Source organism: Netta rufina (genome assembly GCF_964035555.1).
Source record: "Netta rufina genome assembly, chromosome: 25".
NCBI lineage: Eukaryota > Metazoa > Chordata > Aves > Anseriformes > Anatidae > Netta > Netta rufina.
In genome coordinates, this window is record NC_140149.1 from 7,264,630 (window position 1) to 7,284,507 (window position 19,878).

Consider the following 19,878-nt stretch of genomic DNA (forward strand, 5'->3'; position numbering starts at 1 on the left):
CACCACTTCCCTCCTCCACCACAGCATGTCATTTCCCTTGACTGCGGTGCTTGAGTAGCGTTCTCGGTGGAACCCAGTAAACAGCATCCAGAGGCATCTTCAGGACAGAAAGGATGGCAGTTTGACAGCTTCCCTGTGGCCCACTGATTCCAAAATTTCCGAGGAAAATGACAATATTCAGGGAGGCACTGTACTGTGCAAACATCACTTAGACATCGATTTCTGTGAAACAGCTGCCTTTGGAGCGCTCGGTAACCTGATGGGCACCTCTGGGTAGCTGCTGCGGGGGGAAATGGGCAATGTGGCTGCAAGGAAAGTCTTGGGAAGGGAGGCAGGGGATGCTCTGGGGCTGCAGGAGGAGCCCCTGGCACCGGGGTGCTGCTGCTGGTGGGTTTTGTCGTTGTGCTGCTGGTGGGTCTGCGCAGAGCTCAGCCACCGCAGGCACTGGCAGGCAGCAGTGCAGGGACTGTCGAAGCTCCATCCCCCTAGATGTGTTGTGCTGGGGCACAGCCTTTGTGTTTTTTTAGGAAGACACAAAGACTGGCTGCGTGTTGTGGCAGCCCAGAGCAGCTCAGCCCCTCACAAAGGCTGCTGGGGCCTGGGTTGTGGTGTAACAGGCAGATGGCTTTGGGGCTGCCAGTGCTGAGCAGCACACCAGCACCAGGGCAACGTCGGTTTGCCACAATGTAAGGAGCTGATCAATCAGCAGGAGCCAAGGAGAAATACCTGCAGTGAAAACAAATCCATTTCCAGTTTTGTCTCCAAACAGAGCAGGGAGTTAGGTACAGAGCGGAGAAAAACTGTGCTCACAGCCTCCACCCGGATGCATGTGGACCCGTGGGGCTGATTTCCTCAGGATGGCAAACAGCTCCCCAGCAGGCTGTGCCAACCGGAGGCTCTCAAGGAAGCTGGTGTAGTGGGGAGCAGTCTGGGCTCGCCACACACAAGTCCTATGCAGGGGAAGGCAGCAGAGATGCTCTGGGTGGTGCTGGCACACGGCTGCGCTGCGGCATCAGGTGCAAGGCTGTGACCCTGCTGCTCCGTCCTGCCCTTGACCGCTCAGCAAATCCGCAGCTGGATTACCCCGGCACGCTCACAGTCTGTGCGGACTCCAAGTGGGAATTAAAGAGGCTTTGCCGCCGTTAATTCACCAAATAATTTGTTCTGTTTCAGGACTCTACCCCCACCCACGTCCCGAGTCTGTGCACTGACAGACCCCTGAGGTTCCCTGCTTTGCCTGGGGCTGCTGACACTCCACAGGTCCCACAGGGAGAGCAAGGTGCCCTGATATCTCCTTTACTCTGCATTTTTGGCCCCTTCCCTCAGCCTCTGTAAGAGCCTGCAGGTGCCTGGACAAAGCACTCTCTTCTGAGTCAGCTTTTTAAAGTGCTGCCGTGAGACTGTCAGCAGCAAAAGAAGCAGAGCTCCACACCGCAGCACTGAAAGTCTCACGAGATGCTCTAATGGCCACTGTAACACTGCCAACTGATGCCAGAGAGAAATTAAGGTTATTTTTAGGATTGAAAACGCAAACTGTCCAAAGTTAGGAATTAACAGAGGTTAACAGAGTTGTGCAGGTAACTGTTGTTTTCTACCATATAGATACATACTAGGTACAGCCTTTAATTACACCATCACAAATTGTGCCATTTTAGTTCCCTTATTTCAAACAAAATATTTGGAATTTTGTGTTTTATTTTCCCACATATATATATTTAGTCGAATCACCAAACCTTTCCATTTTTCCCATGCTCAGCTATAAGCTTTCAGCATTTCCCGTGCTGACCAGCTGCCTGCAGGAGCACAGAGGCAGTGCAGCTGCACTGCCAGACAGCCCCACCGGCAGCTTCCACAGAGCCTTACACAAACTCCAGCCTTTGCTTCTGTTCCTGTGATATTGTTTGTTTCTGTGAAACTGTGGAGAGAAGGAAAATAATTCCCTGCTGATCTTATCTCTCTGTCTAACCACAGCAGAAAAACAGAGCAGAGCTGCTCAGAGCCTCGCCTGACAGTGGGTTTGGGAAGGGTGGATGGGAGACACACCCGGGGTTTGCTGATGGGATAAACCTTCAATTGACCATCTGAGCATCAGGGAAAGAGAGGTTGTGTTGCAAATGTCTCATCAGGAAATGTCAGGCAGCATCCATCAGGTTACCCTAACTTGCAGATGCTGAGAATGTGTCACGACTCTAGATCCAAAAACTTAAAAATTCCAGTGTACAAAGCCCTTGTGAAAAAGAGAAACAAACAAACAAAAAATATTTGCTGTATTGATAGGTCTACTTAAAGAAAAAAAAAAACACAAATCTTGCAGAATCTACAGAGGAAAATGGAAGAGCATTTTGGTTCAGTTTATTCAGGGTCTTCAATATCCCCCCAGACTTGCCAGGTCAATCACCGATAGCTGGACCTAGCAGACTGGCTGTGCACAGATCCTCCACATCCTCATTTCACAACTCTTTCCTGAAATGAAAACAAAGTTTGAGGATGCTGGTGGCTGGTGTAGCAGTTCTGTGGTGCAGATGGGTTTGCAATCAAAAGGAGTCCCATGCTTTTCTCATTTTTTCACCAGGCTAAAAGCTGCAACAGACCAAAGCCATCTCACAGAATTAGGAGAGGCACAAGGTTGTCTTATTACTTGGCACTCCAAAATAACCTTGCTGTTCATCAATATGATGCCACTGTGGCCTGCACAAAATGGTCTTGAAAACACCTCTGCAAGACGTGCTGCAAATGAAAGCATTGTAGTTTTAATGCGTGAAGCCCTTCTGCCTTTATACACCATGAACTTCATGCGAAAGCCACTGACGTGGGCAGGGTGCTCAGGGAAGGGATGTGCACGACCTTGAGCTGTTTTTGTTCCTCAAACCAGAACTGAGCCCGAGCTGTTCTTTGTGACTCCCACTGGGAGCAAACACCCTCTCACATCACTTCTTCTGGGTTCTGAAATGAACCTGACTTGTGGTTTTGAAATTTTGTGGAGTTATCAGGTTGGAAATGAACTGCAGTCAGAGCTCAGGCGCTGGAATAGCCACGGGGCTGATCCTGCACATACCAAGTCATTCCACTGCTTTTATACTTTTCAGATACTTTTCTATGTTCCTGATTTTTTTTTCTCCATCCTGCATTTTATGCATGTTTCTGCCTTCTGTAGATAGCTTTGCATTATCAAAGGGCAATGGGAGAAAAGAAAAAATTGTTGCTGCATTTAGCATTGATTTTTCCCCTTCACTCTGAGTCACATAAGCTAACATTTAATTAATTTCTGACACTTTGACAGTTTTTAAGAAGACATTTGTAGAGCTATCAAGTGCCGCTGATAGCACTGTCAGACAGACACTTTTTGAATTATCAGCTATTAAGGACCCATATGCAACAAATTTCCAGGGTTTATTATACAAATTGTTCTTTGAATGAAAAAAGCACACAAAAGCTCAGTGAAACATAAAGAAACCATTGTTCCCAGGTGAATTTGATATTTGCAAATGTTTTGCTATTGTGATCACTTGCATGGCTTTATAAATCTAATTCGCTTTGTCTTTTATTAAGAAAATGAAATGGCCTGCTGTAGGGTGTCTTGAGAACATGGCCAGATTTTCACATCACAGTGGTCTTTATGGAGATGCAGCTTGAGAAATGTGAAATACTTGATTTTAGGAAGTGCTGAGCAGTGAAATGAAGTCTGTTCAAGATCTCTCAAACCTGAAATTTCAAATCCAAAGCAACCAAAATCTCCAGTTGCTTCTAAACAGCTCTTGCCTTTATTGTTTAACCGTGCTCTCTGACACATCACCATTTCTTGATGGAATGACTGCTTCAGGTAGAGACCACAACCCTTTGCTTTTAAACACACACGTTACACCAGGAGGGGCATGCAGCATGCAGCCAGCAGCCAGGAACAAGACGACAACTTGCCATGGTGCCCCAGCTGCCTGATGTGACCAGTCCTCCCAGTGCCAGAGCTGCAGAGGCAGGGCTTTTCCTCTTTTCCCCTTTGTGCTGCAGCCTCACCAGGAGATCCACAGAAGGCAGGCATGGCCCAGCACTGATTTCCAAACTCCAAACTGCTCTGTCAGGTCTTATCTTCATCACAATTCAGCCCATGGTTCTTTTATTTATTTATTTCCCTGCTGGGGGAAAAATAAATTAAAAAAAAAAAAAAAAAAAAAGCTAAGAAAAAGAAAAACAAATAAATAAATAAATAAACAGAACCCAGTCTAAAGCCCCGTGAAAAATAAACCTACTGGGTCATGGCTCATCCGCTCTGAAGCTTGTGCACCTAACATAGAGCAGTTAGCAGACAGGGAATGTCAGGAGAGCTGATGCAAAGATCACAAGCTCTCTGCCTGAACTAGCTGTGGCACAGAGCAACTGATATCCCACACCACAGAAACCTGGGGATGAACTGTGAGTAGAAGCGAACTTCCTGAATCCTTGCCTAGTACCTAACCACCAGCTCTGCCTCCCCTCTGGCTCTTCATCACATTTCCAGTCCACTAACCATCTGCACATAACTCAGGGAAGGGGGAGCAGGATCTGGGGAACTCCAGGAGTGAGGTAGCACATGCGTGGCCATTTTATTCTTTATTTTTGACTGTTTTTTCAACACCTTTTCTGCATCAGGGTGGAGCTGGGACCTGGCACATTTACCTTCATGGATCCCCTAAACCTCTCCTGGTACAACGGTGACATCGGGGACAGGAACTGGAGCAAGCCACTCAACCAGACCAATGCAGACCAGAAGCCTCAGTATAACTACTATGCCATGCTGCTCACCCTCCTCATCTTCGTTATTGTGTTTGGCAATGTGCTGGTGTGTATGGCTGTGTCCAGGGAAAAAGCCCTTCAGACAACCACAAATTACCTGATTGTGAGCTTGGCAGTGGCAGATCTCTTGGTAGCAACTCTGGTCATGCCATGGGTGGTCTATCTGGAGGTAGGTGGCCCAGATGTTTCTCACAGTACTGAGTGTTTGTGGCAAGTGAATGGAGAGAAGGAAGTTTTAACAGCCCAGACATCAGCTATTTCAAGGCCTCCTAATTTTCACCAGACAAAGGTGTTTTACATTTCCTAACAGTTGATCAGATCTTGCCAGGAAGTGGACATAATAACAGATGACCGATTCACTTGACAATACACTGCTGTTTAGGGGGCTGAACGATAAAACCAATCACATTGAAAATCTGTCCAATAAATGTAGGGGTCAAGAGTGGAAGGACACCAGGTTTATTTTCAAAACTACACAGGCAAACCATACGTTCCCAAGCATAAGAATGAATCTGCAACTACATCATGGGTATTGCATTCAAAAAACTGCAACAAACAGTAATCCAAAACCTCTTTCTGAAGGACTACTGTAGTAAGAGGAGCAGGCAATTGTAGAAGTAGGATGTAAATCCAGAGCTTTTATGTCACAATATATGAGAAACAGAATCACAAGTGAGCTGCTTGTCACATTCCTGCTGTTAGCACATCGCTTCGGTACAAAAGAGCTCTGTGCTTCTGCATACAGAGCCATATTTGAGTGGCACAGTGTTGTGTGAAAGCCAAATACTCCCAAGACTGCTACCTGTTTACCTGACAGCAAATTATCCTTGCAACAGTAAATAGCATGAAAAAAAAAAAAAAAACATAATACATCTCTAGAGAAAAGAGCAGGAGAAGCTACTCTTTCTTCTTGCTGGGATGCCCACGTTCTTCAGCCAGCCAGGAGCTGGAACACCATGCATCATAACCAAGAGTGAAACCATAAGACTCCATTCAATTTACAATTTATATGCACGCATTTGTTTAGGAGAGAAAATGATAAAACAGAGAGGCGAGCAGTGGAAGCCATAATCAATCAGTCCATTAAGTATTAATGCGAAGCAAAACAAGCCCACTGACATGATATGGGCTGTTGAGAAACCACAACACTAATTATCACTCTAGTTAATTACTGTTTGTGTTGCACTTTAAAAATGTAAAGCATTGTGCATGTGCTAAAGCGTATTAACATGACCACAGGCTGGTTGTGATTGTAGTTAATGCCTCTGGGATTAGTTACACTCATCTATTGTATTTCTCTTTTACAACACTCCACTTTAAGCAGAGGCTCATGCTGTGAGGAGCTCTGGCTCTTAGGGCCGGCTATGAGTCTCTCAGACACGTCGTATATAAGGTGGAAGAGTAAAGCAGAAATGATGTAAGATGCTCCCCTCTTTCTGCGCTCAGATGTGCATGGAATGGGCCAGGAAGCTCAGATTTCTCAATCCACAAAGTGAGACAAATTCAGCCCTCTAGATTGCTGCCGTTATTGATGGACTTCTACACTCTCTGCTCATAACCACACTCTGCTAAACCTACTGCTAGCCTGAAGCAACAGAACCCCTGACGATGCTTGCTGACAGAGAAGGAACTATTGCCATGATGTGTGTTAGGCACACTATGGTGCCTCGCTGGCTCTGCAACCTGAAATCAAAACTGTCCTTTGTTCTGTAAATATCTTCATGGGTTTTAGGCTTTGTGTCACAAAGTGGTGCAGAAATGAATGTCAAAAGACAGAAAATCCTTTTAAAAATCCTTCTGGGTGCAAACAAACCTCCTACCTCCAAACTTCTGAGGTTTCCCCTACATAAATGAAAGCACTAAGAGAAAGAACTGCTGTAGTTTGCAGCATCTTCCATAAACTCAAATTTAAGAGTTCAGGAAACTGATTTTGCACAGGCTTCTATCTGGCTGGAAACCATTGCCTTCGGGCAAATTCTAGTCAAAGTTACTGATGTGACTTTGTCTCAAGTGCTTTTTAAATCACTGAGTGTTCATCTGTCACTCAAGCTTCAATGCAGTCATTCTTTCTTTCTTCTTCATGCTGCCTATGGTTATGTATATCAGAGCAGAAATAACCGAAGAATAGATATCTTATTCATTCTATTTTCAAATGCAGTAGGGCTCTATTTTTATTAGAGGGAAATATACTTTTTTCATCACATGCCAAATACAGTAGTCCTAATAATTGCTATTAAACTTTATTTTCAAAGTTTGGTTTCAACAACGAGATATGGAAAAAGAAAAAGTCTACTGGAAACTAAGAAGAGTTATCATAAATTATTTGTATTTATTGCAACATATAAGACATAAAAAAAAAAAAACACCACACAGTCTGCATTAAATTCATTTTGTTCACAAGAAATGATATGCAAGGAATTATGTCCCCAATTTTAAAACTAAGAAACAAAGGAAACCTTCTGCTTTTCTATTACTTATCTTTGCTATGTATAATAATAATAATATATATATATATATAAGTGTCTAACAAAAAACTATAATTGCATTTGGGGTTGCTTGTCATATAAAATTAATGTATTTCCTTTCTGATTCTTATTTGTAACGCTTCAGAGACCTACATAAGTTACTGCATAGTTCCCTGCCTTTGAGGAGACTTGCACTCCCATGTCTCACTGCAATGGGAGCCAGGTCTGTGTTTGCCATTTGGGCTGTGCAGCTTGCTATACAGACCAACAGGCTGGACTCGAGAAGGATAAAAACCCCACTAGCCCTCAGGGAAATGCTCTAGAGGATGGTTAGGATGATTCTCCTTCTGGCAGTGCCATCATTTGAGACCTTTAGTCTAGAGAGAACAATGTGCTCAAAGGGATCAGTGAACAATCCTGCTTGGCTCAGTATGGGACTGATGGAATGCAACCAGGTTCCAGCTGCAACTTGACCATGTTTTCTCTGTTTGCAGGTGGTTGGCGAGTGGAGGTTCAGTCGGATCCACTGTGATATCTTCATGACCCTTGATGTCATGATGTGCACTGCCAGCATCCTCAACCTCTGTGCCATCAGCATTGACAGGTGAGGGCTCTGTGGCGGCAACCCATGGCCACCTTTACTTGGCCTGGGGGTCTTTTAAAAGACATAAGGACTGGCAGCAATATGTGGGAAAGGTTTATCTCAAGGGGTGAAAGTGTTCTGGGAGAGGAATTAGCAGGGCTCATTTCGAAAGCTTTAAACAAGATCTGAAGAGTGATGGGGTTGCAGCTGGGCTTGCACAGCTGAGGCAGCTATCAGTGATGAAGAGCACCTCTGTTATGAGGAAAGGCTGAGGGAGCTGGGTCTCTTCCTCTTGGAGCAAAAGAGACTGAGAAGTGACCTTATTAATGTTGATAAATATGTAAAGGGGAAGTGTCAGGAGAATGGAGCTAGGCTCTTCTTGCTGTCATCCAATTAAAGGACAAGGGCAATGGATGCAACCTGGAACATAGGAGGTTCTGCTTAAATATGAGCTGAAACTTCTTTATGTTGAGCATGACAGAGCACTGGATCAGGCTGACCAGGGGGTTTGTGGAGTCCCTTTCTCTGAAAACACTCAAAACCTGCCTGGATGTGTTTGTGTGATGTGATCTAGGTGTTCCTGCTGTGGCAGGGGGATTGGACTAGATGATCTTTCAAGGTCCTTTGCAATCTCTAACATTCTGTGACGTCTGAGCAGGATTCTTTCAGAAACAGTCATAGAAACACCACCCGAGAATGTAAATGGCTGTCTGCGTGTATCTGCACTAGTTCAGTCCTTCTGTTTGTAAGCGTGAGTGATGGAGCAGTGGGCAGGCAGGAGCTGGGAAGGAGTATTAGAAAAAAAGCTGTGCTGACCAGACCCCAGCCTCATGCCTTCCAAAGCAGGGAGTGTGGACATGTCGGAGATGGAGCATCCTGATTCACTCTGTGTTCTTGTGCTGCTCCAAGCCTTCAGACACAGTAACCAGCTGTGCTTTCCTGTAAAGCTTGTTGGCACTTGCAGCATAACCGAAGCCTGGGTTTGTGTCTTCACTCTGCAGGTACACAGCGGTAGCGATGCCAATGCTGTACAACACCCGCTACAGCTCCAAGCGCAGGGTCACCGTCATGATTGCTGTGGTCTGGGTGCTTTCGTTTGCCATCTCCTGCCCTCTCCTGTTTGGCCTCAACACCGCAGGTGAGTTATGCCACCTGCAGATGGCTATTGGCATCAACCTGGCTTTACTAGCTCCCCAGATAGTCTTCTGTTACAAGATAGGAGTAAAGGTGTGAGTCCGGTTTTAGGTGTCCTGGGATGCATCCATCCCTGTTTCAGGTATGCCCTCCCCACAGCAGTCCAGGATATGCCAGCTGGTTCTGTTTCATCTCTCATTGTACCATACCAGGGTGGTAGAGGCCTTGGATCTGCAGAGACATGAAGCTTACACGATGCTGGTCAATGTCACATTAATGTTTGTCTGCTACAAAAAACAAATCTGTGTTGCATTAAAACATAATAAGGAAAGGCATGGAGCAAATGTCTTCATTGAGACAGGAGAGAATGGAAATGGCAATTGAGCTTGCAGTTTCATGGGAGGACGGGATTGCAAACAGCATGGCATCAGCAGGCTCTCAGTTTTTGTCTGAGAAATAGCCAGGGCTCTGGGGTCTGTGTGTGACTGCCAGTGATACATGTGAGGTTTGCTGGCCTTGAACTTGATTCTGGCTGATGTGGTGCGCCCCCACTCTCTGGGTACCCCTCTTCAGAGATAAAGGAGGGGGAAGCTGGTGCTAGCCCAGAGCAACCGGGACAGTGAGCCCCAAACTTTTTGTCTTCCAGATGATAATGAGTGCATCATTGCCAATCCTGCCTTTGTCGTGTATTCCTCTATTGTCTCCTTCTACGTCCCCTTCATCGTCACCCTGCTGGTGTATGTGCAGATCTACATCGTGCTCCGCAAGCGCAGGAAGCGTGTCAACACCAAGCGCAGCAGCCACGGCCTGGACTCGGACACTCAGGCACCGCTGAAGGTAACCAGACCCTCGGCCTTGTGCTCACCTGCCACCATCCTTTCCCTTTCCTCCTCCACTTCATCCCCAAAGCGCTTCCTCCTCTCCCCAAACAAGGCTGTCTTCAGGATGTGAGATACTGGATTGCAATGGTGAAAGCTGAGTCCTGAGCTGTTTGGGAGGCCCAGCTGCACACGCTGGATTATTGGGTCACAGGCTGGTGCTTCACAGGGATGCTCCAGCAGGTCTGCATTAGGAGCCATTCTGTTAACTTGACTGCATTCTTCTGCCTCTGCTGAGTTTGGGCACCCCAGACTACAAGCTGTGCCACCTTCCGAGTCAGCCCTGCTGACAGATGCAGAAGTTCAGTGGCAGGCAGTTGCATGGCTGGGGTACAAGCTCCATCCCTGCTAACAGGACATCTGCAGGGCAAGCAGCCTGTCCTGGTTTCAGTTATGACAGAGTTAATTTTCTTCCTAGCAGCTGGTAGAATGCTATGTTAAATGCCGGGTTAAACCACGACACAACTTCATGAAGCATGTGAGTGGCATGATGCTGGTGGAGTCCAGCTGAGCGTGCTTAGTGTGAGGCAGTCAAAACTCTACTCTTGCAGCATGTGCAAAGCAGCTAGAAGAGCTATGTAGTCCCCAAGGTGCTACCTCCAGCCCACATAGCCCCAGAGGCCAGGGCCATGGCAAGGAGAGGAAGCAGCAAGGCAAGGTGGACTGAAACATAATCAGACGTCTGTGCTTCCTTCATTTGGTAAAAAGCACAAGGGATACTTGCTTCCACTACTGCTTCTCTAGGGTGGTTTTCTGTTTCTGTTAGCACCGTAGTCAGAGTGATTAATTTCTGCTTCATGCCCTGTGTTTGTATTTTCACTCGCCTCCCTTACCAGCTACCCTTCCTAATTACTATCTGCTTGTGTAACCTTTGAGCTGGTGCTTGCCCCTTAGGACAAATGCACTCATCCAGAAGACGTGAAGCTCTGCACAGTTATTGTGAAGTCCAATGGGAGTTTCCAAGTTAATAAGCGCAAAGTGGTGAGTGTTAAAGAGAAGTGGTAGCTTTTCAGAGCGCTTAGCTTTCCCCTTGTCTCTTCTCAGGACACAAAATGAATTTATGCAGTGTGGGAGAAAATAAACTAAGAACAAAGGTTACCGTTCAATCTAAAAATTTAAATATTCTTCCTGTTCCTTAGAGTGAACCAGGGGGTTTAACGTAGAGCTCAAAAAGCCAGACTAAGCTCACCTAAAGATCAGCTATAAAAGCCGTGACATTTTAACGTTTATTCTCTTTGATTTTCTTCTCCTGTCTATTATTTATTTTAAGTCTTAGACTGCATTGGCTATGTTGGGCTTTGCTTGTTGATTTTGTTTTCATTTACCTATATTCTGAAGTAAAATACATGGGGAGTGGAGACAGCGTCTCCAAATTCTCAGCCTCCTTGTGCAATACAGGAGGCAGAGTCATTGTCTGCGTTCTGTCGATCTCATCAAATGTATCCTTACGTGTAAATGATTTATAGCTGTTTCTTCAAGTATTTACCAAAAAAGGTAGGGAGGGAGAAGAAGGGTTGGTTGTTTTTTCAGCATCATCCAGCTTCTCTCTGTAAGAAATGTTCATTGCTGCTCCCTGTATATTTACCTGTCTTCATGTTGTGGGCATTTGATTCTTGTCCAGGAGGCAGAGAGTCACATGGAGATGGAAATGGAGATGGTGTCCAGTACCAGTCCCCCTGAGAAAACCACCATCAAACCAGCAGCCCCAAGCAACCACCAGCTGGTTGTGCCAGTTGCTTCTAATCGGGGCACTAACTCAACCCTGCAGGCACACTTGGGCAGCCCTGGGAAACTAGAGAAGAACGGACATGCCAAAGAAAACCCCCACACAGCCAAGGTCTTCGAGATCCAGTCTATGCCCAATGGAAAGCTAAGGACCACTCTTCTCAAGGCTATGAACAGGAGGAAACTGTCACAACAGAAGGAAAAGAAAGCCACTCAGATGCTAGCCATCGTACTTGGTGAGAGTGCACGTTGGCTTTGTCTCGTGGTCCTGCAGAAAGCCAAGAGCTACCCAGGATTAGGGCATCCACTTCAAATGTCCAGTGTGGACTGTTTGTTTTCCTAGGCCTCCACATAAATAGTTACATCGCATGCATCAGTCAGTGTGGCCCTCGAGAGGAAGACTACCTCCCTCCCAGCCAGGAACAGCACACAGTGCTATACAAGGGGCTCATAAAGCTGTCCAGGTGCAGGGGGTGTGCATGGCCAAAAGGGCCAAAAGGCATGGATGAGAAAGCCCTTGTGCTTTCTGGTATAGCTACGGCACAATAGGCTGAGTAGTTCTGCAACAAGCTGGCACCTCTGCAGGACAGATCTTGTTTATTGTAACCAGTCTACTTAGATCAGCAAATAAGTTCTTTGCTACTTGGGTACTCAGAATGAAGACAGACATAGCAAACAGACAGGAGGCTTGCTGTTCTCAGTCACAGAAATTTTCCAGTTTTCAGCAGTCACAATCTGTTTATTTTTTTCCCCCAGGTGTTTTCATCATCTGCTGGCTCCCATTCTTCATCACCCACATCCTGAACATGCACTGCGATTGCAACATCCCCCCAGCAATGTACAGCGCCTTTACATGGCTTGGATATGTCAACAGTGCTGTCAACCCAATTATTTATACCACCTTCAATATTGAATTTCGCAAAGCTTTCATGAAGATCCTCCACTGTTAGAAGGAAAAACAATAACCACATTTTTAAGAATGAGGGGAAAAAAGAATCCAATGCCATTCACGCACACAGACAAGCGACCAGCCGTGGAGAGGTCTTGAGCTCTTGCACTGGGCATGGGGAGTGCAGTGCCACAGCAGGGCCGTGCCCAGGCACCTCTTGGCAGGGACGTAATGAGGACCTTCAGGCGGGAGGGAGGTTCTCTTGCCCCTTGAGGTGACCTTTGGACTCCAGGACGTTGATACTAAGGGCGCTTCTAAGAGCTACCCTCACACTGTGTTTGGAGTGGAAGCAAAAATGGAGAAACGCTCACTTGATTGTTGCCTGTGGCCATCTAACCTGGAGTGCATTAAACAGATGCTCGCAGAGCCACGTGCAGGCAGCAATGTGTCACTGCTGCTGGCCTGCGTGTTAAGTCATTGACACAATCTCACCAAAGACAAGACCATCTTTTCCGCTTTGCAATAGGAGCCAGACAGAGCTTGCGGAAACTCCGTGCAATAGCTTTGCCTTCACCTCCAGCTGACTTAACCAGTATTAAACTGCTGCAGCCTTGAGGGAGGAAAAACAAAACAAAACTGGAAGAGGTTCCCAGGTGGGCTAAGAAGGTTCTCCCACCTAAGGATCCAATCCTTGTAACAAGCAATGGGCAGGAGGAAGAAAGGGAGCATCAGTCTCAGGTGGGACCGCTACATCAGCGTAAATATGAATAAACAGGATCAATCATACAGAAGGCCAAACCAAAAAAAGTGGAGAGGAATTGAAGGAGTGATACCTGGTTCTGTACAGTTTGCACTCAGATCCAAGAGGACACCAACTACTGTGTACCATCAGCCAGCCCAGCAGCAGCTTCTGCCCACCACCGTTTCATCTCCAGTCTCTCACGGGAAGTTACAAGATGAGGTGAGGAGTGACAGCATGAGGAATGTAGAAACAGGGACACTTTGCCAGGAGCAGCATCGTCGGCCATGTCCATCTCAGATGTGAACTTCAAGTCCAAGTTAGGTCCAGTTCTTCCTACCTAACTTGAAGGCACCATCTTGCCAAGGATCACCTCAGATATGATTTGCCTAAGTCTCTGAGAGTGTGCAGAGTGACATCGTGCCTAATTTAAATAAATAGCGAATGAGATAAAGACTGTATTTTGGAAAAAAGCCAGAATAAAAGCCCAAGTACATGCTTATCTAGATCTGCTTTTGTGTCCAAGTCAGACTCCAGCAATGTCTGGATCTTTCCAGCTTCCCTTACCCGTTGCTAGCTCCGTTTCTCACTTTAAAAGAACTGAAAATCCATTACAGCATAATTTTACCATGCTGACTCTGGCATTGCCAAAGCCATTCTGTACTTACTAGTTGTACTTAGTTCACAATTTATTTTGTAATATCTCTGTAAATAAAATACAGTAAGATGAATAAAATGACACAGAAATAGGTCTGGCTAGAAATCAATACAGGCTCTGGAGAGCTTCATGATTACAATAGCCATATGAAGAGGCAGGCATCCATGCTCCAGTTACCTGCTGTTTTCTAAAGATGTTAAAATACAATTGACAGAGCAATAGAATCCCTTTTTCCTCTATGCAGTTTGTTGAACATCCACGTAGTTTCCACTTCAGCAGCGATAAAGACCACTGCCAAGGTGGGCTTCTTTTATTACCTTTTTTTTTCCTATATTGTTAATAAAGCATTTCCCTGTGGGATGGGCTGCACTGGCAGTATGTGTCCTACCTGCATAGCGAGGAGAGACTGTGCCAAGCAGCTGTAATGCACGCTTTCAGTGGTCTTCTTATACTGCAACAGGAGTCCCACCTTGATCCAAAGGTTTCCTATCTAATTGAGCCAGAGCTTTCCTATCTAATCCTTCTGTTCTGGAAGAGGCCGATACCCAGTGTCATCAGTATTTAGCCCATGGGTTGCATAATGTTTGCATGTGGCTGTTCAAGGTCTGGTCATAACTACAGATATAAATTACAAATGCCTGGATGTGACCTGCCTTAGTGAGGGGTTTTTGCATATAGTTTCAGCAGAAATAGGTCCTGTGTAGGAACTGAATAGCAAGCTCCTGCTTATCAGAGCAACCTTTTCTTGACATATATAAACCAGCTGTTACCTGATGCTGCCAGAACAAAATGTAATGAACAGTCAGGATGTGGCCAGTCACTCCTGTGTTGGCACTGTAATGCACATCTAGGGAAGCTTCATACTTTGTAAGTTAATGGGATTATGTGCAAGGGAAAACAGTTCTCACAGAAATGTAAAAAAAAGTATTTTTTTTCATTTGAAGACTGGAAGCACCAACTGAAGGGGTTTCAGGCACAAGATGCAAAGACATTACCTGTTCTTCTTTTGCCGGTTTTAACCATGCACATTCACTCAGGGATGGGAATTGCTTCAGACTGACCTGAATGAAAAGAGTTAAAAAATCACATAAAGTGGAAAAAATAGTAACAAGCTACTGCCCAGTTTTCTACTTTTTTTTTTTTTTTTTTTTTTTTTTTTTACAATTGCAAGGTAGAAAAGTGCCATTTGGCTTAGTGAATTACCGGGTGGGGAGCTGAATCAAAATAGAGAATAATATGCATATACACAAAAAAAAACCAAAAACAACCTTTGGAGCATTTTGAAGTTGCCACAGGTGATATTTTCCCTGTACTAACAACTGGTGTGAGCCCCAAAAATAAGTTGAATGTGAACAACATCTTAATTTTATGCTTTACCTTTACCTCGTGTGTAGTGTTAACCCTGGATGGGACAAAACCATCATCTTTGATACTCTGTACATTTTCCTGATTTTTTTTCCTAAGTCTGGAAGCAGAATATTATAGCTCAACACACCTGAATTACTAGATGAACAACTCTTCCAAAACATCACGGAGAAAAAGCTGCTGAAGAAGGGCCTGTGTCCTTCATAAGTTTGCTAAATTGTACCAAAAAATAACAAGTATAATTTCCTAAAGATTAAGTATTAGTTGGAAAATTACCTGCAGCCCGTCACTCATCTCAATGACATTCTAAGCCACTTGTTCCTAACACTCTGGACTCGAAGGTATCCGATGAGATATACAGTATCTGCATGTGCATCCCCACTGTCCTTGGAAAGGAGAACAAACTACAGCACTTTCCACCCATGAGTCAAGCCTTCATAACGCTGAGAAAAGACAAGAACACATCATCTCTGGCTTTGCAAAGAACAAATGAATGCTGAGACCAAGCACAGCCTTTGCAACCTGTATTGCTGTGGTTCCTGGCACAGTGACGTGGGGCTCTGGGTTGTGATGGAAGGTACTTGTAGAACCTCGTGAAAATGACAGGTAATCAGCTGCAGCATGCGGGGCTCCCATGCCTCTTGCTCCCAGACCTGGGTCTGGCAAATACTGTCCTCACTGTCACTTCCCTCTGAAAAGTACTGCTTTCCTCGGGACTTCAGATGGTAGAACATGATGATAATGGCGAGAGTACTAATTTTCTTATTATTTTATTATTTTTTTTTAACACAATATAAGAAGGTTTTATTTCTCCGTTCCTGAAGAAAACAAAGAATTGCAAGATGAATCCTATTTAAAAAAACTTGTTAAGACCCTTGCGGTAGTCCCTATTTTGTGAATCATCATTTGTGTTTGAAGCGTTAGTTCTGCTTATTGAGTCTTCCCGTTCCTGCTTTTCCTCCTTGTGATTCACGGCTCGCTGAAGCCCGGGTGGCTCTGCACCCCAAACGGGTTTTAATTAAGAAGCTGGTGAATCCTGCCTGCACTGTATCGGCGCTTGCCTGCTTGCTCCCACCACAGTCATGAGACTGTTTATCTTCCTGATTGAAGAGTAAACTAATTACAGTAGCTCTAATCAGCTTGTTACATCTTGCTGAAATAAAAAGGAAAACAGGAAAAAAAAAAAAAAAGCCACTACCTCTGTGGTGAAAATCTCCAGTGAGAACATGACTCCCTGAAGAGTCGGGAATGTATATTACCCATCACCAGTACGTGTGACACCACCAAATGTCCTCATCCAGCACTGTAATTAAACAGAGACTTGCACAAGCTACCCTGATGTCATATGCTTATTTTGTTCTTTTCACCAGAAGCTGCAACAAAGGTGCTTTACTGTAATGGGTCAGTCTCTAGGGACCTATGGTTATGCTGTACATCATACAGACTCATAACAGGAAAAGATGGCCTTCAGGTGAGATCTTGTCTTTTTCCTGACTTGCTTTGCAGACTAGTTGCATTTTCTTTTTCTCCCTTATCTCAGTTTCTGCAAGAATACTAGCTTTTCTCTAGACTGAAGCCTAGAAGCCTCAGACTGGGAAAAAAAAACAGAGACACAGGCAGAAAAGAAATGGCTCAAATCTCCTAACTCTCCTCTCTTCTAGACAAAAGTGGACTGGGGAGGATTTGGGGGAGGAAGGGATGAAAACCAGATGATTACCCAGCCAAGAGCAGTCACGCAGGTGCTTTTGGCATCACCACAGCTGCCTGCATTTACTTCTTGGCACTGCTCATTCTGGCACATAGCAGCGTAGGTTGAAGGTGGTGATTAAAAGCCACTGCTCTCACCAGGGCACCATTTGTCGACCTGGCTTGCAAAAATCAGGAGAAACAAACAGAAATGAGTCAAACATAAGTACCAACCTGTTACAAGCTTGGTTGGCAGCAGTAAAATATTTATTCAAGAACTAATCCAATAGATGCATGTGAACCTCTGCCAAGCTTAGTCAGCACGACAGCAAAACCTCAGCCTGAGCTGGCATGCAGATGGGGTTCTCTCCAGATTAGTTTTATTCAAACAAACAGGCAGAACAATACAAACAAAGAAAAAAAGAAAAACAAAGCCACCAACCCTTCTTACTACTAGGGTAGAAAACTTTCAATCTCCAAGAACTAGAAAAGTGAAATTTCTGCTTAATGGCAGTTTGGATCCTTGGCATGAACCAAAGGCTTTGGTCTACTCGGTTTTGAAACAACACAGAACAGAAAGATAAACCCTGCCCTGAAGCCTTCAGGTTCCACAGTAAGCAGGATTTCCAAAGCTACCACATTAAACTCATGCTGAACTCTCCTTGCTGTGTGACCCAGCTCAGCGCCCCCACAACCACCCAAAAATCAGGTGCTGAGATTACTTAGCCCTCCTAGCACAGCACAATTAATGGTATTCCCAGATGAGACAGCAGAACACACACACCAGCTTGTTTTTAGCATGTCTAGCCCTAGCCCATCAGGATAAAAGGCCAGCAACTGCGGAGGTCCTCCCTTCCAGCAAAATTTTATTTTGGAGCCTGCAGACTACAAAACAACCCCAGCCACCAGCGCCAGCCAGAGCTGTTCACACCACTCAAAAGAAATAAGGCAGAGCTGATCTGTCCATCTCCTGGGGCATCTCAGTGAGCCCTACAGTTTCAGATCAGCCCTGACAGATTAATGGAGATGCTTTCTTCTGCACATCTAGGAGGGGGGAAAAACAAAACAAAACAAAGCCAAAAACAAAAACACAGCCAGTTGTACCTGTTAAATTAACTCATTCTCTGTAATCAAAGCTTCTTTTAATAATTAAAGCAAGTCCCTCAATTCACATCTTTCTGAGGATAGCAGACTGTCTGTTTCATAAATAGCTTTTGACTCATAAACAAAAACTTTCTTCACCAAAGAAAGAGTGATGAAGACGGACTAAATATAATTAATGTATGATGAATAATTAACAGACCTAGAAACAAGTTTAAAGAGATTTAAAAAAAAAAAAAAAAAAACAAAGCAAAATCCAGGCCCTTTAAGTGAGGAAGAACAGCCTGCACTCCCAAGCCGCCGTGCTTGGTGAGCGCATTTCCCCAAGCTTAGCAGCGCTTCCCTGCTGCATGCAATCAGCTGTGTCCATAGCCTTGATGAGTCTGTAAAGATTGTGTCACTTCAGCCCCAGCTGCAGGATTTCATGCCAGACGTGCTGAACGGGGGTGAGCAGGCAGCACAGAGGCTGTGGTGGCTGTGCAGCAGGAGTCCCTGCTTGTAACCAAGCCACCGCAGGGAGATTAACGCGCTGCCAGGGGAGACTGTAACTGGAATACGATGTGCTGCATGTTAACAGTGAGCTTTATAAAAACAAAGCCCAAAGGGGGTGACTTCAGCCCTCTGGGGCCAGCACTGGGTGCCTGTCCTGGGGCTGGGGACACTTGCTCCTAAGTGGCGGGGCCAGGGATGCCCTGAGGCACAGCACACGCCTGCAGCAGGGCCTTGCAGCTTCCCTAAAGCAGCAGCTCTGGGCTGGCAGCAGGACAGGGAGGTACCAAACCTGTGCCTGTGGTCCCAGGTCCACTGCCAGGTCCCGGCTCTTCACACTCGTGGAGCAGGGCTGCACACATCCCATGTGAGGGTTGCGCTGTGTATTTGTGCAGGCAGACGGGGCATGGCTGGGATGTGCCAGGGTCAGGGGCTATTGCCATGGGCTTTGGCAGTGGCTCCTGCAAGTGGGGAAATAAATTAGTATGATGACTGTCTTCACAGAGACCTCTCCTTCCTATCCACATCCACGTGTGGTTTAAGCACTGTGTGAACCCCCTCGAGTCGTGTGCAGAGCAGATGGAAAGGCAGCAAACCTCACCTGGGGGAAATCAGGCCATTGCTACAGGCTTTGTATCTGCATCAGGCATTTAATGCTAACTATTGCTAATATAGATTTATTAATGCAACAATGAAAGTGATTTTAGACCACAGGATAAAAGAAGGAAACCCCAAATTAGCATTAGCAAGAAACCTAATCTTGTCTCCAAATAGTAACAGTGACTCAGGAGTCAACAGCCAAGAAAACCTCTACAGATCTTATGAGCTCTGTCAAACCAAGCTGTAAAATGTCCAGGGCTACAGAGGAAAACACAGGAGCTGAGAAGATGATGGAAGGAGACAGGTTGTGAGTTTAGAGCTTGTCTATGTGAAGGAATCAGCAGTCACTGCTGATCTGAATAAATATCCCTGCACATGGCTTGCAGAATCCCTCCCTGAGGGACAGCTTTAGTACAAAACAAAATTGGCTTTGATCAGGCATAATTCTTCTGATTAACTAGAAAAAAAAAAAAAAAGGCAAAAAAAAAGCATGAAGGTTGCAGAATGGCTGCAATGGCTCCTCACAGGGCACCAAAAGACTCCAGCAGCAGCAGTGCATCCAACACCTGCTCTGAGGCTGATCCAAACCCTGATATAACCACAGTGCCAGCAGGTCAAATACACTCCGACGTGCCCACGTCTGGCCAAGACTAAATCCATTGCATCAGATGATTCAGTGGCACACAGAGCTGATGTTAAAGAGCTGAATTACAGCTTTGACAACCCCCTGGGCTGTGGGCTGGGCTCACTGTCAGGGAATAGCATGGATGAGGATGAATGAAAGGGTTTGACCGAAAAC

At 45.4% G+C, this 19,878-nt stretch overlaps 1 protein-coding gene across 1 annotated transcript; it reads left to right on the plus strand.

The window, feature by feature from the left end:
- Positions 1-4,654: 4,654 nt before the first annotated feature.
- On the plus strand, positions 4,655-12,502 carry DRD2 (dopamine receptor D2; the record flags this gene model as incomplete). The annotated part of the gene is made up of 7 exons (XM_084301477.1): positions 4,655-4,936; positions 7,727-7,836; positions 8,817-8,953; positions 9,596-9,786; positions 10,722-10,808; positions 11,449-11,788; positions 12,309-12,502. The coding sequence occupies 7 exons, from the start codon at positions 4,655-4,657 to the stop codon at positions 12,500-12,502; spliced, it is 1,341 nt and encodes a 446-aa protein (XP_084157603.1).
- Positions 12,503-19,878: the final 7,376 nt, after the last annotated feature.